Raw genomic sequence first — 22,874 nt, 5'->3', positions numbered from 1 at the left:
CGGCTCTTTGCCCGCGATACCAACGAGTGTCGCGAAGTGGCAGGTCTGGATCTCTCTGAACAGTGACTTCGAGAGATATCATGGCAAACACCTCTGCCCCGCCGGAGCCGGATCCATCTGAACTAGAGTTACGTACTGTCTTAGGTAAGTCACGAAGACGTTGTCGTCGGGGCTCAAAGTGGTCCACTGCAGAAAGAGAGACGGCCTCCAGGTGCATCCAGAGCCCTGCAATTCTCTCCTCCTGGCCAACCAAATATGCAGACGTTGGTTGCGATGGAATAGAAATAGTCGCTGTCACGGATTTCGCAGCTTGTATTTCCCGAATATCCCTCCTCGCCTGATGTACCGCCTTCGACGATGGTTCTCCAAGCCCGCCAAGTTGATTGGAACGAGGAACTTGAACAGCTGTATATTTCCGTGCCCAAGAACAACCATCGATGTATTTTGACGGCCTGAAGAGACAGAAAACTAAGCCCGGCGAAAGAAAAGGACCTCTTGTAGCCTCTTTGCAACCACACATCCCGTCCCATCTGACTGACGGACGGTATGGGATCCACAAAGCGGCCGTGCCCCATCAAAGTCGGAAAAGCACCCGAAGGTATCAGTTGAATGTCTTACGTCAGGGGCCGGCATCACCACTGTGCGCGTTAGCGCAGAACATTGTCAGAGCTAATCGATAAGGAAGCTATCGAATATTCCACGGACAAACAGGCACCTCAAAGCTTACAAATTTCGCTCGACAGAATCCCGTAGACTGAGATCGTGCTCCCTAATTCTCCCGATCCAGGTATCCCGTCGGACTGAAACTTTGTTCTCTGCGGTTCGTCGTACTCTTTCGGCTCTTTCCGACTAGAGTGAACACTTGCGTGTGAGATTCATGAGTTATGGTCGACGCAGAGCGAGAACTTCAAGCGGGGGGGGCCTCTCCCGCAGCTGCAACAATGACTACGACAGCGATGGCGACAACGACACCTGAGCCACCCAAGCCTTTGCCCAAGGGAATGGTCTTGGGTCCGGACGGCAAGCCGTAAGTGATTCCCATTGGGTATGCGGATTCTGCCACAACCTCATTCGGGAAGGCAAACACAACTGACGAAGAACTTGATCAGGTGCCGATCTTGCTCATCCAAAAGCGCATTCTCCAGTTGGGCCTCTCAGATGAACGGTTCGGTAAAGAAAGGTGCCCCAGTGTCATTGGGGCCTGCTAGTGACTGCCCACCCGACGTCGAGAGCCTCGGGCGTGGCACCTGGCAGTTGCTACACTCGATTGCTGCGACATACCCCGAGAAGCCCTCATCGACGCAGAAGGAGGACCTTCGGGGCTTCATGAGGCTGTTCTCAAAACTGTACCCCTGCTGGGTGTGCGCTGAAGACTTCCAGTCATACATGCAAAAAGAAAGGCTACGGGTGGAGGGACGCAGCGAGTTTGGCGATTGGCTTTGTCAGGCACACAACGAGGTCAACCGCAAGCTAGGGAAGAAGGAATTCGACTGCAGCAAGTGGGAGGAGCGATGGCGCACCGGCTGGAAAGACGGCAGTTGCGACTAAAGTGGCATGGTTGGAGGAGTTTCGTACCAAGGTGGAGGGGGGAAGAACGAGCATCTGGGCACCAGCATAATGGGCTGGCAGACACCTTCCCTCCTTTTTTCTCTTCTTCTCGTACCTCTCCTCTTGAGGGCCAGGTATGTATGATATCTAGAACACATTTCACAGTATCCCCAATATAGCACAGCAGGTCGCTTGCGCTGGTTGTTGTCCTCTCTCCTATCCTTGCCATCACGCTTTTCTCGCCTGAGCGTTCAAATAGTCCTGCTCGAGTGGTACTTTCGTACTCACTTGTGCAGATTCGTTGCATCTTATTTTTACTGGTGCGCAAGAATGATCTGATACTTTACAGTCCTGAGTATAATAATACGATTGGCCAAGATGGAATTATGCCGTTGACGTGTACCAAACAGCGGGTAACGCGATTGGCGATGCCCCCAAACAGCGGCGAGAGGCAAGCCGGCCTTTGAGCGGTGGTCCGAGACCGCGAGAATGGGAGCGTCCGGACACGGATCTGCAATTCGCATGGTTCTCCTGCGTTTTGTTTAGATGGGGTGGCGCCGCAGCAGCGCCGAAGCCTAGTGCCAACATCAGATCATGTAGGAAGGTTGCGGGAATAAGAGAGAGAGAGAGAGAGGGCTTGTATGACGGGACCGGCCGCTAAAACAACCCAAAAAGGGTTCTGCACCCCGGGAAGACATAGTAAGAATGCAATGGAACAGATCAAGGATTGAGGCTTCTGTGGTACATTCAAGCGGCTTCGGGCAAGTCCGGCATGACAGGGGAGACGGAGATGTCGCTCGTCGGTATGAAGCTCATGTTTCTCGGCCCTCGCCCAGCTAGAGAGGAAGGAGAAAGACGACGTGGATCGGCAGCAGCATACCGTGAAAATGGGTGCGCATCCGCCCCGTGTAGTCGGGTGTGCTGGTTGTGAGCATGAATTGGTGACATCTTTTCAAGTCCGTTGGTGGAGTAGCAACGTTTGTTGGTCCAAAAGGGCCCTGGCCATGTGGCCATATGCGGACCGATATGCCCCGTTGCCTGTTATTCGGCTGTATCTCGGATGATGGACCATTTCCCTTCCCATCATACCGGGACATCAACAATACCCGTGCAGTGTTGAGAGCAGCAATACCCGTTCATCATTCCAGGTCGTCGTGGTAGGTGATGTCTCTCTCGTAAGTGAAACATGGCCGTTTTCCCCTCCTACTCTCTCGGGTTTTATGAGCCTCGAGGGTGGTCTCTGCCTCCTGAGCCTCCAAGGGTTCAGCACGCCCTCCCCTCCCAACTGCCTGGTTCGGCATGAGCCCGGTGTATTGGTGACTCTTCTCTTTGTGTGGCATGGTTGATTACATCACTCCTGTCCTTTTGTTCGCTCATGTATTCTTGTTGCAGCAGGCCACGGCCTGCAGTTGACTCCCCATTCTCGGCTGTGTTTGGCCGGGTAGCATTGCTGCCAGCCCCATTTCTAGTCCCACGAGTCCCAATCTCCATGGATTCTGTCAGATGTCGCGACCTGTTAGCCACCCACGTTCAACCAACCGCCTCCCGAGTCTTCTTGTCACTTCCACCGAGACTACATGGACATTGCGCTACCTTAAGCTACCGCCCATCGCCGATGGCCCTGTCAGTCCATCTCGCAATGGCCAGTGGCCTGACCAGGTGATCCTGGTTGGCCCATCCGACAGCATCGAATGACCGAGAGCGATATCGCCATCCTTTAAGTGATGAACTTGATATAAAACTGTCTGCCTTTGGCTTTGGACCAGAAGTATGTTCCGTTCCGGACAAAAACAAACACACTAAATATCATTTTGTCAACCCAGTAATCGTATCAACATCAGGCCGTATATCTCTGGCTCCAGATTTAGGCATCTCCCCCCGCCTCGGTCATGACTGACATCAGAACAAAGGGGCTGTCGCAGCCCGTCGACGTTGCTGAATATCTCTTCCGGAGACTCCACGAAGTTGGGATCCGCTCAGTTCACGGTCTTCCCGGCGACTTCAACCTCGTTGCTCTCGATTATCTCCCTGGGTGCGGTCTGAAGTGGGTTGGCAACGTCAACGAGCTCAATGCCGGTGAGCCCCCAAATAATCCTACCCAATAACCGCCATTGTTCACATCATACTGATACTTTTGCTAGGCTATGCTGCCGATGGCTACGCTCGTGTCAAGGGCATGTCGGCCATCATCACCACCTTCGGTGTTGGCGAGCTCTCGGCCATCAACGCCCTTGCCGGCGCATACTCAGAACACATTCCCGTCATCCACATTGTCGGATGCCCGTCTACCGTCTCACAGAAGAATGACATGCTCTTGCACCACACTCTTGGCAACGGCGACTTCAACGTTTTCTCCAACATGAGCTCTCAGATCTCGTGCGATGTTGCCCGTCTCAACAATCCAGCTGAGATCGCCAACCAGATCGACCATGCTCTCAGAGAATGCTGGATCCGCAGTCGTCCCGTTTATATAATGCTTCCCACCGACATGGTCCAGAGGAAGGTGGAGGGCGAAAGACTGCAGACGCCCATCGACCTGGAGGAAGCAATCAACGATCCCGACAGAGAGGACTACGTTGTCGAAGTCATTCTCAGGACGCTCCACGCCGCAAAGAAGCCCATCATGCTCATCGACGCTTGTGCCATCCGTCACCGCGTTCTACCCGAGGTTCATGCACTTCTTGACAAGACCAAGATTCCCGTTTTCGTCACTCCCATGGGCAAGGGTGCTGTAAACGAGACACACCCCAGTTATGGCGGTGTCTACGCCGGGACCGCCTCGCAACCCGACGTTGCTGAGCGTGTAGAGTCTTCGGACCTGATTCTATCCGTCGGTGGTCTCAAGGTGATTTCACGACACTAGCTTGAGCAATACACTCATCTCTAACCGCATCCTAGAGCGACTTCAACACGGCTGGATTCTCCTACCGGACATCACAACTCAACACCATCGACTTCCACAGCACGCAAACCAGGGTCCGCTACTCCGAATACCCCGGTATTACCATGCGGGGTGTCCTACGCAAGGTTATCGCTCGCCTTGACCCGGGTCAACTAACTATTACGGCATCGCCGGGGGGGATCAACAGGGTGTCCAGCCCGAATTCGGATCCCTCACAAACCATCACTCAAGCTTATCTGTGGCCGAGGGTTGGCAACTACCTCCGCGAGAACGACATTGTGGTCACCGAGACCGGCACGGCTAACTTTGGCATCTGGGACACCAAGTTCCCTGCTGGTGTCACAGCTTTGAGCCAAGTATTATGGGGAAGCATCGGCTGGTCTGTCGGCGCAGCTCAAGGTGCTGCGCTTGCTGCCAAGGACGCAGGCCAGGATCGGAGAACCATTCTCTTCGTGGGCGATGGCTCGTTCCAGCTCACGGCCCAGGAGGTCACCACCATGATTCGCCACGGCTTGAACACAACAATGTTAGTCTAGGTCATCCCTCCTGCTTCCGCGTATCTACCCTGTATACTTACACTTGACTTCAGTTTCGTTATTTGCAACGACGGATATACCATTGAGCGTTTCATCCATGGAATGGAGGCTGAATATAATGACATCGTCCAGTGGCAGTATAAAGAGCTCGCGACCGTTTTCGGAGGCACTGACAAGACAGTCAAGAAGTTTACCGTCAAGACCAAGGATGAGCTGGAGAGGCTCCTGGCCGACAACGACTTCAACAACCCCACGACGCTGCAGTTTGTTGAGCTCTATCTTCCCAAGGAGGATGCCCCAAGGGCACTCATCATGACTGCCGAGGCCAGTGCAAGGAACAATGCTAGGGCCGAGTAAGGTGACTGACAAATACGTGTGGACTAAGAAAGGGTATTCGGAGGTCATGAGCTGGTGCAAAGGTTGATAACGGTTACTGTAGTAGACGCAGGCCAATGTCTACTTATCTCCAATTGAGCGTCGTGTAGACACAGACTCCGAAAATGTGTGCATGTTGCAGACATAATTTGCCCGGCCTGGTTGGTGTAGGAAGGTATCGTTCAAACATCACATATTCTGCTCTTGAACTAAGCTCCCTCCACGTATGGTCTGGCCAAGCCACCACACTAGGCGTGGTTGCGACAGGTGATCAGAATGTATAAATCATAATTTGATGTCAAACCATTATTTCGCTTGCGCTGGAGTACTGTTGTAACCCGAGGAAGCCGTCTACTCGAATACCGCGGCTTTTGCGGCATGTGCTCTTGAGCGAGCTAAATGGGTTTCTGGCTGATGTTGCTTCTCCAACCCGTGTGCGGAGCAATTAGTCGGTGCAATGGTAGATCAGACGAAATTGATGCTCACCTACCATCCATCTGTTCTATGGGCAAATCTCATCTTGGTGAGGTTTAAGTTACTTCAGAGCAGTCATTTCCTACTGTGGTTTGGTAAGTACGAGCTGGCATCTCTGGTACAGAAGGTAGGCATCAAAGACGCCGGGTCCACCGGGTCCTTACTTTTCATGTCCTTCCACCCCCGTCAGAGCGGTGTAGCACGTTTTGCCCTTTCCGCATCGCAACCCGCTTTTTCCCATCAACATCCACCATCTAGTTTCTACTCACCTACCCCTTACGTGAGCTCCGTTCAAGTACTGATACAGCTTTGTACGTCTATTTTCATTCCATTCAACGTCATAAAGCTCACTCCTTCATTTATCGAAATGTCGGACTCCAAGAGGAAGCAGCCCGGCTCGGGAGGCGGCAACATGCACCCGGCAAAAAGAAACAAGGTCCGTTATGTACCAGGGTGGACAAAACGCCATATTGCAATGGATCAAGTGAGTAGTTTTTCGGCTAACCAGTCAAGCATAGGGCGGAAAGGGTGCAGGTGCATGGCAGACGCCTCAGCACAAGGCCAGGATTGCCAGTCTCCAAGACAAGGGCGTCACCCTCGGAGTTGGAGACAAGGGCATCTGGGTCACATTCGCACGAGGCATGGACGGGAAAGCAATCAGCGAGTTTAATATGCTCTGCGATGAGGTTTGTTTCTTCGGCGCCACTTTGACACTTTTACTCACCAACGTACCTGTCTCTGTAGTATGGTAAGACGCTGTATGGTGTTGTCCCTCCTGGCGAAGAGATCGAGTCAGACGACGATGACGAGGACATCGAGGCTTCCATCAAGAAGGAGCTTGAAGGTATCACTGCCGACAATAACAGCAGGTCCAAGCGCAGTTTCAAAGCTGTTAAGGCGGGCATTGAATGTGTCTTCTTCATGAAGACGAGAGATCCCGTTGACCCCGTTGAGCTCTGCCGCCGAATATGCCAAGATGCCAGCCTTTGCACAGACTTGAAGGAGCGGAAAACCAAATACATCAACCGTCTGACGCCAGTGACTTTCGTCGACAAGGCATCCGAGAACGGCGTGGCGAGAGTGGCCAGAAAGGCCTTGGCAGCCCACTTTGAGTTGACGGTGGATGACGCTTCCAAGGTCGCCGGTAACGAGGATAAGGAGATTCCGGGTGAAGCGGGGTCCGAGAAGGAGGACACCGTGGTAGAAGGGCCGAGGAAGGATGAGAGGCCCGCATTCACAGTCAGTCTGGTGGCGCCGATTTTCCGGGGCGAGGTTGTGTTGACATGTCGACAGTACGCCATCCGGCCTTCGATACGCAGCAACACCTCACTTGATCGCGACGAACTCATCAAGCAAATCGCCAAGACCGTCAATCCACGACACAAAGTCAATCTGACCAATCCCGACAAGGTCGTGCTCGTCGACGTATTTCAGGTAAGTGACTTGCTTGTGTTTTAGATGAGTCTCGCCAACCGTTTACTAACCGATTTGGCAGAGTTTCTGCGGGGCGAGTGTCATCGAGAGTAGTGACTGGGACGGGCTGAAGAAACTCAACGTCAACGAGCTCTACAAAGCATCTCCCGGGGCGAAACCAAAGGATGCTGCAACGAAGGAGCTGAAGGAGAAGGCGGCATGAATGGGTATGCCGTGGCATGTCACTCACTGGTGCCCATGGAGGGTACAGTCTGCTGCCTCGCAGTAATTTGGTCGGAAAAGATAGCTGGTGCAACGTTTCTAGTGGATAGAAACCCAAGTACACAGGCAGCCAAGGACAGACAAACTAGCTAAACTGGAATTGCGGAACAGATGATGACGACTGCGGCGCCCGCAGAGGTGGCACGCACGGCTTCATCCCACCAATCTTGATTTCAACTCACCGAGGGGTCGACCGGCTAGGTTATTTTTCCACAGACGCGAGGTCGATGCAGACGGATATATAACATCGACGTTTAAGGTTGCGATTGGCCAACTCGTCGGTGCAGTTTGGGGGAAGCTCGCCGACTCGAGTCCATTCCGCGTCTGCGGAAGCGACACGGGATCGGAGATTATTTCAAGCCACTCGGAAATACAGCGCTGAGTCTGGCCAGGGAAGCAGACGATGCCAGGCTGCTGGCACCGGACGTATCCGAATGTATGGGAACGGCGTTGGGCGAGACGGACCAAGTCTCAGTGCCACCCCTCCCCATGCTTTCCATTGCCTCCTTCTGTCTCTTCCTTTCTCTTTGGCAAGCTGCAAACCCGTTGGTTCTCTTGTGTGTTCCTGAGGCGAAGTCAGATGCGAGGAGCTGACCAGTTGCTCTCAAGTTCATGTGCATCACGTAATATCGTAAGTCCAAAGCTGCGCAACGTGAGAGGGGAGCCCCTCATGCGGCTTATTAGGTTCGCGTCCCAACGGTGTCTCCAAAGTTCCCAAGATGAACCAGGGTCTGTAGTGAGAGCGGGGTGCAAGCGCACCTAGGTCGTTCCAAAGGGACTAAGCCTTATTTGTATAAATTTGACGAGTCTCCAGGATAGTTAGCAGCTTCCGTGCTTCTAGTCAGCTTCTTCCCATGCAACTAGGTCGGAGGCGGTTTTCAATGATCGAGTTGGAGGAGCTGAGATTGGACGCAACTGCGACTCTTAATGCATGCAAATCCCAGACCCTTAGCAGTGTAGGGATACATCTCGTAAAAGGATTTAAACATGGATATGAACCTGCGTGGCTGAATACTATGTATGTTGAAGGATGCTTGACGCATCCCAGCCATCCCGCCCCGCTTCATGAATCGTTGCGTTATGGTGTTTTGGTGTTGAAAGTTTTTGCTGTACAGTAGAATCCTGCTGCTTGCGTGCTTGGACTCTAGTAGCTAGGGCCAGGCAGAAGCAGGGTCATACATACATCGTAGTATTCGAACATTCAACGTGCTTGCTTCCAGATGCCGGAGGCGGTAGATGTACAGAGTACGGAAGTCAATCGCCAATTACACCGGAAGATGATCAGCAACGTATGTACATCGTAGGTACCTCATTCGTAGGCAGGGAAGTGAGTGGTGGGTCTGGGATTAGTCGGTGGGTTACCAGGGTAGACGCCTGTGTTCCACCATCCTCGCTTGACGGTGTCCAATCACCAAATTCCCGGCTCGCTTCTTAATGCATGGCGTGGCTTGGGGGGGACCAGGCGGCTAGGTCGAATACCCCCAACGATCCTAGTGGAGGTTGCCTCCATGCCATTCATTCCATTCTTCCATCTTATCCTTATGATGGGTAGACGGGATTGTACCTAGGATCTCCCACATTACTTCGAGATGCCACCCAGTGCCGCTTTTAGACTTCGGCTTTGCAGCGCAAAGCTTCGGATACCGAGCTACAACTCATCCACCGTCCACCATAGGTATGCCGTACAGACATACATCTATCAATGCGCCTGAACATCACCTAAATCCTACTCATGCGGATATGGAGATCCCCCCGGCAGCACGATGGGTCCGATTATTCTCAGTCCTTCTTAAAAGGGCATTGTCTAATGCAGCCTCGCTTGAGTTGACCCCAAGTGGCACGCATTCCGTAACCTATTGGCATATTGCATCTCGAAAGACCCCCTTTGCCCCATCCCATCCTCCCATATTTCGTTTCTCACACATTCTCGGTCTCTGTCCGTCGGGCTTCTGAAATCGACATCGACCGTCTGATCGGGCTCCACGCCAAGCTCGTGCTCCTTTCCCGAAAGAAGGAGGAAGGGATGGAAGATGTGTGGGCGTATAGTGTACGGGGAATCTTACACGCATATTTTTGCACATGCGCGCGCAACTTTACCCGCTTTCTGCGATGCATCAGACGAGAAAGCCAACATGTATTCTGCCATGAGGGCACATGGGCACTCCTTAGCGTTGTCTTCTTCGCTTATTCCTCTCACGCTCATTGAGCGCCCCTTCCCCTTCTTGCCCAGCGTTTCTTGCGAAGACGCCTCCTCGCCCGTCATCGCCGAACCCGTCGACTAGCCGGCTAACATCCTGCTCGCCTGTTGCGCCTTCCCATTAGCCACTCTTCTCGCTGGCGTACTCTCGAGAGATCCTCGCTTGCCCTGATGGGACAAGGCCACCCCTCACTCGCGTCTTCACCTCGTACCTTAGACTGCCACTACCACTCTCTTGCGGTCTAGCCTACCTGGATATTCATATCTGCTCATACAGGAACGTTCTTAGACCAGCCAAAACGATTCCTCGCTACCGCCACGATTTTATGCTGCGACAACAACCAGCTAGTCCTGCTCCCCGAACAGGGACTGTTTGGTATGCAGCCGCAACATTAACAGCCACCACGCTTAGTACCTCAATATGCCTTGCTTTGTTCGCCTGGTTTAACGTGCCCGAGTCCCTGACCGCCCTTACCCTCAGTTCTACCATTGACTTGCCAGGTCTTTTACTTGTTTCCTTGCCTGTCTTCTTGTCCCTGCCCCTCTTATAAGCCTAGTCCAGCCTTAGCATCGTTCCCATCGTGTTTCGGCCCCCAGAGAGTGGTGGACAGTCTCACAGTCATACTTGCTTCGCTTGTCCGCTCCCTGACTCCTTCTCGCTAGGCATCTCTTGCCATTGGACCACTCTCTTGACATTGACATTCTTGGCACAACGACGTCCGAAAACCCCGGCCGGATCTGCCTGTGTCTTCATGCTCATCGCTATCGTCTCCATCCTAGCAACATACTCGTTTTGGGATCGGCAAAGGGGCTCGCTATATCTAGCTACGGGCACCCGTCCCCTTCCACATGGCTTCTGGTCAGTGTCACCATAATCATACCTCGACTTCACCTTGCATACCACTCGCCTGCGAGGACGTTCCGCAGACCTGCAACATCCCGTCCGCCACACATCGACCTTCCGTAGGGCAGAAACCGTGCCACACTCCAACGTCGGCGACGTCCATGTGCGCACCGCCCCCAGTAAAGCCAATACAGGCTGTTATAAGCCGATTAGTACCCCAGGCAACCGTACAGCAAGTTCAGGTAATGCCTCCGGTCCATTGCCAGCGCGTCTATGGAGTCAAGGTCTCCAACGGAACGAGCCTTGTCCTCGTCGTCCCTCCGCCGCCCATGGTCAGGCTCCTTCGATCTGAACGCGCCTCCGTCATATCGGAGGCAGCCGTCTTGAAATGGCTTGCTGGCAAGACTGTCGAGCAGCCTCTTCTCCAGGAGCCAACCCCCGAACCAGACGACCTGCTCGAGATCTCGTCGGATTTGGTCAGATGGGTGAAAGGGGCCGGAAGCCCTATTGATGACGCGGCGAAGGAGCTATGTGCTCTACTACCTACACTCATTACACATACGGCGGCAACAAATGAGTTGGGCCTCGAATACAATCTTCTTAGACCGACGCAAGGCATCCCAATATCCGAACTTAACCCGCCACTCTCCCCCTCAGAGCGTAGGACAATTGATTTTCAAACCGGGCAGCTGTATAGGCAGCTGTGCAAGCATGTATCCCCAACCGGTCGGTTTGGCCCTGCCTTTGCCGTTCTCCCTTCAGTTGCGCCACCATCCACGGCAGACCCGACGAAGCCGGCGAGACGAGACGTGAACGCGAGGCTGCTGGAATCCAGAGGGGTTCAGTCTTGGGCCATGGCCTTCCACTCCATGTTGGAAGCCGTCCTTCGAGATGGAGAGGACATGCAGGTTATGCTGGGGTACGGCACTATTCGCCGGCACTTTAAGCGCTTCGAACACACACTCAACGGGATTAAGACACCTCGACTTGTAGCCGTTGACGTCGGGAAGGACATCAACACACTCGCCCTGAGAAGGTCGCGTCGACGAGGCACTCCATCTCTTGCACAAGGCAACACAAGGTTCCCTCTGAGAGACCCCCTTCGAGGCAATGGTGGCGATGAGGAAAGCGAAGAGGGCCCTGGCCAAGAGGTGGAGTCAGAATCAGAAGATGCCGCAACACTTACAGCCTGTCACCAGAACGAAGTTTTCATGGCCGGAATGAAAGACTGGAGCAATTTCATCTTTGGTGATCCTTTATTCGCGCTCAACTTCGGTCGCGACCCAAGCAGTGAATTCCTTGCAGGGTTCGGCGGCGACGGGAGAGTTCAAGGCACCACCAAGTCCGTGTTTTCCTCGGACATGGTCGAGGACAAGGAGAGGGCTCACATCCGTCTTCTCCTATACGATTGCTACCACACTGTTACCCATATCGCCAGAGGATACTTTCGACCACAAAAGGATAGCCACGGGCGTGAGCTAGAGGCTCGGAAGAGGCTCAACACCATACTAGCACAGTTGGACGCCCTAGACGATAATGGTATTCGAAGAGGGAGAAGATCAAGCGGCGAGTTAAGCCCGGCGAAACGATCCAAGAGCGGTGCCGAGGACGACTAAACCATCAGTTATATGTTGGTTGGCTGCATGAAGACAATGTGGCAGGTAAAACTTCTCATGACATACTTAGTTGGAACATGTATAAACTTGTTGAGTCCTCTTCCGTTCTTTTATGTGTGTGTGTGTGTGTGTGTGTGTGTGTGTGTGGAAGCCTGGCGTACGGCTGCTAGTTTCTTTCTGGGAGATCTCGAAGATCACACTGTCTTTTGGGTATGTGCGGGGCAACACCTAATACAATCTTCGGCTTACTTGACTTTTCATTTCTCTTTGCTTCCAGTGTCGTTGTCGTCCTCGTCCCGCGGGAGCTGCAGTCCCATCATGCCTAGGATGTTGCCAGTAGGGCCTGGCATGCCTGCTTGTCCTTTGAAGCTTTCAAGAAGGTTCTTCGCCAGGTTGTAATCAATGTCAACTTCTCCGTTGTCGCCATCGTCCTCATCTTCGTCGTCGGTAGCCACATGTTCAGCCGTCGCCGACATGTTGCTCGAGCCAACAGGGGCCTTCTCCTTGCCTTTGCCCTTGTCCTCAAGCGTAGAAACCTTGTTCCGCGGCTGGCTCAACCTAAGAGCGCCGTGTGCATTGAGCTCTGCTTCCAGCTGAGAAGCTAGCTTCTGGAGCTCTTCATCGTCGAGTTCCTCCTCCGTGTGCTCTCCCAGCCCTGGTTGTATGGTCCTGTTTGCTGTTGCAGCCGACTCACTTGACGTTGATGTGGTACCAGGCTCGGCCGGTGCCAATCCCATCATCTCCCTCATCATTCGAGAGAACTCTACCTCGTCAAAGCTGACCGCCTTGTCCTCTTCGTCGTCGCCGTCGCTCTCATCATCGTCATCATCATCGTCCATGTCCATCTCGTCAACCTCGGCGCCATCGAGTCCTGCGCTTTCGTCGTTCAAAAAGGCCTCAAACCGAGAAACGATCTTCCGCAGGTCTGCCTGCGTCGCAGCATCCCCAAATCCAGACTTCGGCTGGCTGCAATTTTCATTCTTACGTCGTCCCGACAGCTCATTTTCGAAATCCTCATAGTTGATATCCATCCACGTCTCGTCGTCTTCTCGAAAAGCATCTTTCCATGTTCGAATGTCTTCATCCCCAGGAAGCACCGAGTCCCCATCCTCTTTGAGATCCTCGACAATGATACCTGCCTCTCGTGCATGGCGACTGTCGATTTTGCCAATGTTGTTCATCATGATTTCAAATCCACACGTGAGTTTCATGCCGATTTCCAGGCGCTTTAGTTCCGTGCCCTTTGCTTGCTGAATCAGACCAGCCCATGGGACAGGAGGATCGAACCTCTGGGATATGAGCTGAGCAAACAACACCCGGGTGAATTTCACACTTAGCGTGACAAGATCTTTCGGAGGAAATTGAAGATCACTGGTTCGAGACAAAAGTGCCCTCAAGTCCAATGCATCACGAAGATAGAATGATTCCACAGCCGGAGCGACAGCCTTGGGGCTCAGGTGGAGAACGTGAGCCAGTCTTCGAGGGACTGTGACAAGAGAGTGGTGCAAAGAGTTCTGAATCTGACCAGGGTACTTTTCGAGGCGATAGAATGCCTCAGCCTCGATTAGATCTGAGAGAACCAGCGAGTCGGCGGCAGTTTTGATGATACGCACGGCGTCCGGCAACGTCAGTAGCACTGACTTTGAGCTTGACTCAGATGGTTGCGGGATGATACGAAGGCGGCCGTTGTTAATCCAGACGCGATTGAAGTCCGTCTCTGGGCTCAGCCATCTTGGAAGAACATTGGCTGCCTCTATCAGTAGGAACTCTCCATCTACGTCGAACACGCGCACCCAGGCAGTTGGGTGGGTTTTGGAGAGTTCTCTGAGGACGTAGACTATCAACCATTCGTCTTCGATGGCGTCTGCGTAGTCGGTTGTCCCTTGTAGGAAGGTTAGGCCTAGTCAAACGTCAGCCATGGATCGAAGCTTTCTTCTTTTCGTCTTTTGGCATGCTCAAGTCAGACCTTCGGAGGTAACCACATCAAGTGTGAGAGAGCCCTTTTGCCAGATGTAGTCCGCTGTTAGGCGGTTTGTGAGCTCCAAGGCCGATTTGCGTAAGTCTTCAAGACGAGAGAGATGTCTTCTCTGGTCACTCTGGGCGTTGGAGTCGATTAGGAAAATGCAATACCGAACACAGTTTTCCGACAGGATTTGAGTGTTGTTGACGTCAGCGTCGTCGTCAGCGTTGCTCGTCGGTCGCCCTTGCTGCGGCCCAGCCATGGTTGATGGATGATTCAGATGCCTTGTCTCTCTGTCGTCGATTTGGTCCTACCTAAGCGACAGTTGTGGGACTGAATACAATCAAGCGGTTGTGTCTGATAGTCGTTACACTCTTCGTCGTTGGGAAGGATGGGTCCGCTTAGAGCCGCAAAAAGCTGCGTTGGCGACGTGAGAGTGGAGTGTTTAAGTCGCCGCCCCAATGGCCGAGACCCGATGTCATCGCTTTACATGGTCTGAGATACGTAGTCAAGGCGTTCCCTCTTGAGATCGATACCTAATTCTCGGTACAAGTGAGCCAATACCTGGCGGAGTCCTGGAACCGCCCATGCCCTTTGCTTTTGGCCCAGGCAGGAACGAAAGGGGCCCAAGGATTTGGGGAAGGCACCCAAACAGCCCAGGAGACGTTGCTTGCAGTTGTTCCAGACGAGCAATTACTTGTCCCGCTTATGTGCCACTGGGGTACCTTCGATGTTTAGGTACCTAGTGTGCTTATCCGGACATTCTAACTAACACAGCACTGTGCGCGTTAAGTGTTCGGTTCCCGGAGCAAGCCCCACCACGGAAATTCGCAACGTCGCGTATCCCTGCCTTACAGCGCGTCGCACGAAGTCGTTCCGCCCAAGGATCCTCACGCTGATGACCCTTTGCGCCCATCATCTTCGACGCCTTTTTCGACGCATCATCGCCACATCCGAGGCGAGCGCGACGACCCAGTCGCATACTCCACGCATAAAGGCCATGGCTTCTGTCAAAAGGCCCCGCGCTGTCTTGGAAGCAGCCGGCGCAGGCGACGAATTACTGGACGTCCAGCACGCAAGATCGCATCTTAGCCAAGACACATCCGTAAGTGACACACTGAAAAGACGTCACAAGTCTAAACTTGGAATCGGCTCGAATTGCTAAAGCCTTTGCTACCATCAGTCAAAAAGAGTCCGATTATCCAATGCAACGCAGCCGAAGCAGCAAGCAGCTGCTCCGAGAGAGGAAACATCCAGCTCAGATAGTGAGATAGACGAAGACGAAGACGATGGTGGAGAAAGACCCGGCCGCGAATCCCCGCCCCGCACACAATACGAGATTGCCCGCGACGATGGCTTCAGGCATTTACAATACGAGGATCAAGACGACCGACGTGCCACACAGAAAATCAAGAGCCGCCCTCAACGCATCGGCGATAACCATGCTGCCGAGAACGGTATTATCGAGAGTGTCGAATGTGTCAACTTCATGTGCCACGAGCGGCTCTATGTCGAGCTGGGACCCCTTATCAATTTCATCGTTGGCGAGAACGGCAGCGGCAAGAGTGCCGTTCTTACAGCTCTCACCTTGTGCCTTGGCGGCAAGGCTAGCTCCACCAACAGAGGTGGAAGTTTGAAGAGTTTCATCAAGGAAGGCCAAGTCAACTCCGTCATAGTCGTCAAGATCAAGAACCAAGGCATCGATGCCTATCAACACGACCTCTATGGCGACACCATCACCGTCGAGCGCCACTTCTCCAGGGCTGGTGCCAGTGGTTTCAAGCTCAAAAGCGTGACAGGCAGGATTGTTTCCACCAAGAAGGCCGATGTCGACGAGATATCCGAATATTGGGCACTGCAAGTCGACAATCCACTCAACGTACTGTCGCAGGACAACGCTCGGCAGTTTCTGAATTCGTCATCGCCATCCATGAAGTACAAGTTCTTCGTCCGTGGCGTGCAGCTGGAACAGCTCGACAACGACTACAAGCTGCTTACAGAAATCCTTGAAAGTCACGAGGCGAAGCTACCGAGTCTGGAGGAGCACGTTCGCCGGGCCAAGAGGGAGCATGTCGAGGCACAGAAGCTCAAGGATATTGCCCAAAGGAATGAGGAGATGAGGAAGACGTATCGACGTCTTCGGAACCAGCTATACTGGTCCCAAGTGACCGAGCAAGAGGATGCATTGTCGAAATGCAACAACGAAATTACCGCTTTGGACGAGGAGATCCGCCACGCCGCAGTGAACATCGAGCAGACAACACAAGCTTTGACTGAACGCGACGAGCAGCTAGAGCGTGCCAAGGCAGCCGTGGACAACGAGTCCCATGAAGTTGGCTCGATTCAGGAGAGTATTGAAGCCGCTGATGGAGCGTACCAGGATGCCAAGAAGGCCGTTACCGACATCCACCATCAGCTCAGAGATGTCCAGCAACGCCTGAAAAATGCCGGCCAAGGGATGGCAGAGTTCGAGAGCAAAATTCAAGCAGAGGAGCAGCGTCTGGGCGCCGGAGCTGGCAGTGCTCGCCAGGAGCAGGAGACTCTGCTGAACGAAGCCAAGTCAGAAGAAATTTCGATCAAGGAACAGATGGGCGAAGAGAACGATAGGCTGCCCCAGCTCAGAGCCGACTTGACCGAAGCCCAAAGAGCCGCGGAAGAAAGCAAGGTCGAGTTCGATAGAAAGAAGATGGAAATCTCCTCGGCCGAGGGCCGTTTGCGCAACCTCGAGCAGAACAGAGGATCACTCTGGGCTGCCTACGACAAAAAGATCCCACTCCTCCTCCAGGCTATCGAAAGGGATAATGGTTTCCAAGAGAAGCCCGTTGGTCCAATCGGGGCTCACGTCCAACTCACTCAGCCCGAATGGTCGCCCATCCTGGAGACGGTCTTTGGTGCGACGTTGGATGGCTTCCTCGTGTCCAACAAGACAGACCAACAACGCCTAGCCAGATTGATGCAGCAATTAAACCTGGGCCGAACCCCTCCTATTATTATCGGTAGACGATTGCCACCCAATGTTAAGCTAAGGGAACCGGACCCGGCTTTCGACACGGTCCTCCGCGTGCTCAAGTTCGACAACGATTGGGTTCGCAGTCAGCTCATCGTGGCCCATACTATCGACAAGATTGTCCTGATAAGAGAGAGGGCAAAAGCACAAGACGTTATGATGAGCGATTCGCCGCCGCCAAATGTGCAGGCTTGTATCTCCTTTCACGATGGCGCGGGCAAACGAGGCACTGGACTTCGCATGGCCCGGTCGGGCGGCGCAGGGTTCAGCCAAAGCCCCATTAGTCCTTTCCCACGTGCACCAAGAATGAAATCAGACGACGAGACGCAAATCAGTCTCGCCAGGGAATCCCTGAGCCATCTTCGAGGAGACCTGCGGTCGATCGAGCTGAAGCGGCGAGAGTTTGACCAAGTGGTTGCGAAATGCAAATCAGCCTTGACGGCTCAAGACCAACAAAACCTGTTACTGGAGCGACAACTGCTAAGAGTTCAGGGCAGAGTTGAAAGAATATCGGCCGAGCTCGACCAGTATGAAGGGGCCGATGGCAGACTCATCTCGCTCCGGGAAGAGCTAGAGAAAATCAAGGCCGAGCGAGAGCATCATGGCACTCAGTACGGCGAGATGCGATTACGACAAGATGATCTCAACAAGGGATGTGAAGCTTGCAAGAGGAAGCTTGCGGAGGAAAAGGGGCGATTGAAGGACTTTCAGGCCCATTTGACCAAGCTACAGCTCGCAGTTCAGAAGGCCGAAGATTTGCGGAAGATGGCAGTCTTGGAGAAGAACCGTGCCTTCCAGATCCGCGATGATGCAGTCCTAGAAAAGGAAAGGGCAGAGACGCGACGTGACGAGCAGGCCGAGGTCGTCGCAAACTTCACCCAGCAGGCTATGGAGAAGGCACCACAGCGAGTATATATTGAGGAGGGCGAAACTCACAAGAGCATCGAAAGCAAGTACGCCATTGTTCACCAGCAGCTGGAGAAAAGAGCGCAGAAACTCGGCGCATCGGATGAGGAGATCAAGGAGCGGGCGGCCAGGGCGGAAGCCGCATACGAAGCTGCACAACAGTTGCACAAGGGACAGCAGGAAGAGCAGGCGGCCGGCAAACTCAACCTAGAAGACCGGTTGAATCGGTGGCGTCTGTTTCAGCGACATATCTCAGCGCGCGCTCGCATCTGTTTCCAGTACCTCTTGAGTGAGCGTGGATTCAGGGGTAAACTTGCCATTGACCATCCTCAGAGGAGGCTGCAGCTTTTTGTGGAACCGGACGAAACCAGAAAGGGGACTGGTGGTCGAAGCACAAAGACGTTGTCGGGAGGCGAAAAGTCGTTCTCGTCTATTTGCATGCTGTTGGCCATCTGGGAGGCTATGGGATCGCCTCTTCGATGCCTGGACGAGTTTGACGTTTTCATGGATAACGTCAACCGCACCATCAGCACAAATATGCTGGTAAGTATGGTTCTACGCCCTGGCCCGTTTTGTGATTAACAATGTCTCTTCACTAGATCACTGCCGCGCGACGCTCAGTGTCACGACAGTATATCATGATTACACCAAACGCGATTGAGGGGCGGGCCACACTCGACAAGGACGTCAAGATCATCCGGTATGCTATAGGTCCTTTCGGCGAAGACCTCTTTAGCACGTGTCTCTTGTATGGATGACTACTAACTTGGACCATAGTCTCACTGATCCCCGGCAACGTACTTTAATCTGAAGAGCCGAGACGGCCTTAGGGGAAGGGCTGTAAAGGGAAGAAGAAAATAAGGCGTATTGGCAAACACGGATGTATCTTAGGGTGGCAGGCGTTTCAGCAATTTACCCTCGAGTCTCGTGGTCATGGGCTGCGGTTGGCCGCGTATTTAGTGGAACGGTTGAGCAGGTTAAGGGCGTCCTTGTTATACAATCAAATCTACACAATTAATACATGGGTTGGGAAAAAATCCCTCCTCAATATTGTACAGCGGCCCGCAGGTGCCATCGAGTACAGCAGACCTAAAGCCGAAGTCCTTTGCTTCTCAAGACATTGACGCCCGCGCTGGCTGTAAAGCCAACCCACTGTCCGACGGAGCCCAAGAAACCGCCGGCGTCCTCGACCTCGTTCAGTCTTCGCCGAAGAAAGTCTCTCGTATCTCGAAAATTGACGGATCTGTCGTTGGTCATGAACAGCTCGCTCGAGGCGTAGATCATGGATAAGCTCGCGCGCTTGGTGTACCATGAAGGGTCAACGGAAGTATCGCCAGAAAGGAACAAGATCTCGTCCGCCAGTTTGGCCAATTCCTTGATCGAAACTGGCGCATAACTCGGTTGCGCCATAACAGCCAATGCCTGTCGCATCCATCATCAGTATTGAGGCCAGGATCGAGACTATATGCCTCGGAGTTATGGCAGGCAGGAAGGGAGACAGAAGCAAGCGGGAAAGGAGGATTGCGCTACCTCTTGCCACCGGTCGATGATGGGCTCATTTTCCAATAACCGCTCCCACGTGAGACGCTCGACTTTCTCCTGAACACCAGTTTGCGAGCTTCCCCCGGGCACCTGACTGCTCTTTGCGGCCAGACCCTCTCTCCTCGTCACGAGGTGGTAGCGGATTAGGCTGAAAGGGCCGTCCGGCAGCACGCTGGTGCTGATGTCGAGGTATCCGGTGTCTCGAGCGCCGAGAGCGAGGGCCTTGTACGAGAAGCCGTGTTCGGGCACGTGCTTGTAGGCGGCCGACAGAATCGTTTGCTCGTGTGAGCGGAAGGACGGTGTCGAATCCAGGTGGTCGTAAGAATGATAGGGCCGGCTCGGCTGGGGGCTGGCGGAGGAGGCCCTCGGATACTGGCGCAAAGAGCGGAAGGCCACTCCAGCCGCTGGGCGACGTGTAACGAACATCGCGTTCGAAAGTGAGCTGTGTGTAGTGCACTTCCAACTAAGAGGAGAGACTTCTTGTCCAGCTTTCCCGACGGCGAATCGACGACGGCGGCTGACAGTGGTGGTGATGTCCTTGTTCCCCTTCCCCTTCGGTGTAGTTGCTATGCCTCCCCGAATAACCAGTGACAAAGGGTCCGAAAGTAATTGCAATCGCGGATGATCCCGCCTGATTCTTCAATTCGGTTTCGGCCCCTTGCGGACTTCAAGGGCCAACCGGTCCTCCAAAGAGGGGCTATTTCGGTTGGGGGGTTTTTTTTTTTTTAATTGATTGATGAACAACCTGAGGTTGCGATGACGGCCCCACCTAACAACACCTACACCTCGTAGATACTTGCTGACAAGTAAGTATTTCTTATGCCTCAAGAGAGGGCGAGGTCGAAACCAGATGAGACAGGAAACAGGTCACCTGGGCTAATACTGGATGTCGAGATAGATCATACCGCAGAGAATTTCAAAGAGCCATGCATCAAATACACGATGGATTCGCCCTCTTATAGCGGCAGCACGTTGCCTCGATGAACCTATAGACACAAAAGGCCGCGCGCTCTTACCACAAACATCAACATCGCGTAGGCGTGTGTGCCTCCAGCGCAGGAGACCGTGAGAATTGGGCAAAACAACTCTAACAGATGGTATCACATGGTTTACGTATGCGGGCTCCAGCGCTGCTGATGCGACCTGGGAGCTGCATGATCCCTGAAAATGATAGGTACAACAGAAGGTTGCAAAGACCACACCCCGGGGTCCATGACATCTGCCTCGCGTCCGGGTATGCATGTATACGCCTCAGAGCAGGCTGCACTGCTCTAAATTAGAAAATAGCTTTTGTGTTGCATTACTCACTATCCGATGGCTTTGTCCAACAGCGATTGGAAACAAACCAAGGTCGACAGCCGCAGTAGCTAGAGCATGCAATCTGAATGAGCAAACACAACTTCTGAGCCTCCAGGTCTGGGAGGGAAGGTATAACCGGTTTCGTATGTCTGTTCGCTAAACGATGTGTAAGCCCTATGCACAAGCTGCGGGAACTACCTAGGGATAGATGGTAGCAGAGCGGACAGAAAGAAATTCGACGAGGACGGCGGAATGAGGGTGGTGGAACGGGTCACTTAAACATCCGAATGTGATACCGGTAGCTTGCCCGGCGCAACACGCGAGAAATCATGCGGGCGACGGGGCACTATATACGCGCACGTGTCGGTGAGTACGCTAGTCTGTCCGACCTTCATTCAGCTGAGGTTGAGGAGGTGAGGAGGAACACCGCAACAGACGGCAGGAGGTGTTTGTGAAAGGGGGCCAGAAGGGTTCTTGCTCAGGTGGCTATCTGTACCCACCACACCACCACCAGCTGACCAAAACAGGATCCTCAAGGTTCTTGCTACAATCCATTCACAGAGAGACCAAACGGGAGCTCGCGGCCTCCGGGAGGCCGTGGTTGGTGAGGCCGCCCACTTCCACTGGCGCAGATGGGGATAAGGTATCAGTTGTGACCAAACAACAGCCGCCGAGGCTCTCAAGGTTACGAGCTACGCAAGGAGTAAGTGCTTAGGATAAGCAGACAGTCTGGAGCATCCGGACCGCCTTGCGGCCCGGTGTTAGCCTCTCATGGGCCTGGTCACTAATACCGCCCGGTCAAGGGGACTCGCGCCTCAATACATCAAGGCAATTGTCGCCAGTGCCTCGATACCCAAAGCATACTTACCAAAACCTCGAGGTGACTGTATCGGCGTTCCTAGCTGATGCGACCACGGGTTCCATCAAGAAAATCCCAGGAATTTTGGGATAACCCTGCTCTGTGGCTCTTTAAACGGATAAAGAAAGTGGAGATAAGATGCGAAAGGAATGAGGTGAGGCATGAACACATCTGCGTAGTCCCTTTTGTAGATGAGCCGAGTGATAACTCGATGGTTCAACATACTGTAACTCGTCCGTACCAAACCTGCCATCATGCCATCATGCCATCTCGGCCCGCGTCAACTAATAGTCTGTCTGTCCGACCTACTTATCGTACATGCGTGCGTTCGTGTGGTTCAGGTGCGCAATGATCAAATGCCACTTGGAATTGAGCGCCGTAGTCGGGTTAGCTCAACGTTGTGATTCGTTGATGGTGCCAAGTTGAGCTCCGCCATCTGCTGTGCCTATTCACACAATTCTTGCAGCTCGGTCCCACCTGAGAAGCCCCCTTGCGGCCAATCGCCATCGAGAACAGGGGAGAGCTATGTGAGGTTCTTGGGGTACAAAGGCCTAACTGGGAGCTACGGCGGCAGGAGGTCGAGCAGGCTCCCTTGCCCTTTGTGTTGGGAAGATCGTTGAAGTGGAATCTTAATGCCTCGGATGCACACCACCTAGAAGCCAGGGCTTCTGATTGGCTACAGTGGCACCAACATCGCGTTGCGTTTGCGATAATTCTGATTCTGCCTTACGTTGCCCTTTCCATCTCGTCTCGTCAACGATACCCTTCTCCCCACGTCTCTCACTGTGTATGTGTCTCTGTCTCATTCTCTATTTCCAGCAGACAGTAGCCGAACCGGCCCTTGTCTGCAGCTTAAGGTACTACACCTTCACTGTACTCTGTAAAGTAGGCAAATAGCATCACATCCAACATGACATCGACTCACTCTCCCCTGCGTTGCGCATTGCTTTGCATCGGCGATTGACATCTTTTAGTTCCCAGCCAACCTCATCACCGTCTACCTCCGTACTATTCATCGTCAACAAGATTGGCAGCACCTGCTTTGCACCTTAGATCAATAGAACCCTCGGTACGTCGACTCTTTCTGCCTTTACACACCTACCTTACCTAAGTA

General features: G+C 53.3%; 7 protein-coding genes across 7 annotated transcripts; 5 read left to right on the top strand and 2 right to left on the bottom strand.

The window, feature by feature from the left end:
* Positions 1-941: 941 nt before the first annotated feature.
* On the top strand, positions 942-1,548 carry CH63R_01147 (Sulfhydryl oxidase; the record flags this gene model as incomplete). Its single annotated transcript, XM_018296122.1, has 2 exons — positions 942-1,027; positions 1,110-1,548. 2 exons carry the CDS (start codon positions 942-944, stop codon positions 1,546-1,548), a joined length of 525 nt encoding a protein of 174 aa, XP_018164484.1.
* Positions 1,549-3,437: 1,889 nt separating this feature from the next.
* Positions 3,438-5,343, top strand: CH63R_01146 (Pyruvate decarboxylase; the record flags this gene model as incomplete). Its single annotated transcript, XM_018296121.1, has 4 exons — positions 3,438-3,624; positions 3,690-4,393; positions 4,447-4,976; positions 5,040-5,343. 4 exons carry the CDS (start codon positions 3,438-3,440, stop codon positions 5,341-5,343), a joined length of 1,725 nt encoding a protein of 574 aa, XP_018164483.1.
* A 475-nt stretch (positions 5,344-5,818) lies between these two features.
* Positions 5,819-7,471, top strand: CH63R_01145 (THUMP domain-containing protein; the record flags this gene model as incomplete). The annotated part of the gene is made up of 4 exons (XM_018296120.1): positions 5,819-6,271; positions 6,354-6,521; positions 6,580-7,269; positions 7,331-7,471. The coding sequence occupies 4 exons, from the start codon at positions 5,819-5,821 to the stop codon at positions 7,469-7,471; spliced, it is 1,452 nt and encodes a 483-aa protein (XP_018164482.1).
* A 3,261-nt stretch (positions 7,472-10,732) lies between these two features.
* CH63R_01144 (uncharacterized protein) lies at positions 10,733-12,187 on the top strand (the record flags this gene model as incomplete). Its single annotated transcript, XM_018296119.1, has 1 exon — positions 10,733-12,187. One exon carries the CDS (start codon positions 10,733-10,735, stop codon positions 12,185-12,187), a length of 1,455 nt encoding a protein of 484 aa, XP_018164481.1.
* A 257-nt stretch (positions 12,188-12,444) lies between these two features.
* On the bottom strand, positions 12,445-14,409 carry CH63R_01143 (Regulatory factor sgt1; the record flags this gene model as incomplete). Its single annotated transcript, XM_018296118.1, has 2 exons — positions 12,445-14,087; positions 14,154-14,409. The coding sequence occupies 2 exons, from the start codon at positions 14,407-14,409 to the stop codon at positions 12,445-12,447; spliced, it is 1,899 nt and encodes a 632-aa protein (XP_018164480.1).
* A 636-nt stretch (positions 14,410-15,045) lies between these two features.
* On the top strand, positions 15,046-18,871 carry CH63R_01142 (RecF/RecN/SMC N terminal domain-containing protein; the record flags this gene model as incomplete). Its single annotated transcript, XM_018296117.1, has 4 exons — positions 15,046-15,252; positions 15,331-18,603; positions 18,660-18,760; positions 18,838-18,871. 4 exons carry the CDS (start codon positions 15,046-15,048, stop codon positions 18,869-18,871), a joined length of 3,615 nt encoding a protein of 1,204 aa, XP_018164479.1.
* Positions 18,872-19,149: 278 nt separating this feature from the next.
* Positions 19,150-20,028, bottom strand: CH63R_01141 (RpsU-divergently transcribed protein; the record flags this gene model as incomplete). The annotated part of the gene is made up of 2 exons (XM_018296116.1): positions 19,150-19,482; positions 19,591-20,028. 2 exons carry the CDS (start codon positions 20,026-20,028, stop codon positions 19,150-19,152), a joined length of 771 nt encoding a protein of 256 aa, XP_018164478.1.
* Between the last annotated feature and the right edge of the window lie 2,846 nt (positions 20,029-22,874).

The sequence above is a fragment of the Colletotrichum higginsianum genome, chromosome 1 (genome assembly GCF_001672515.1).
Source record: "Colletotrichum higginsianum IMI 349063 chromosome 1, whole genome shotgun sequence".
Classification (NCBI taxonomy): domain Eukaryota; kingdom Fungi; phylum Ascomycota; class Sordariomycetes; order Glomerellales; family Glomerellaceae; genus Colletotrichum; species Colletotrichum higginsianum.
This window is presented reverse-complemented; position numbering and strand designations above follow the sequence as displayed.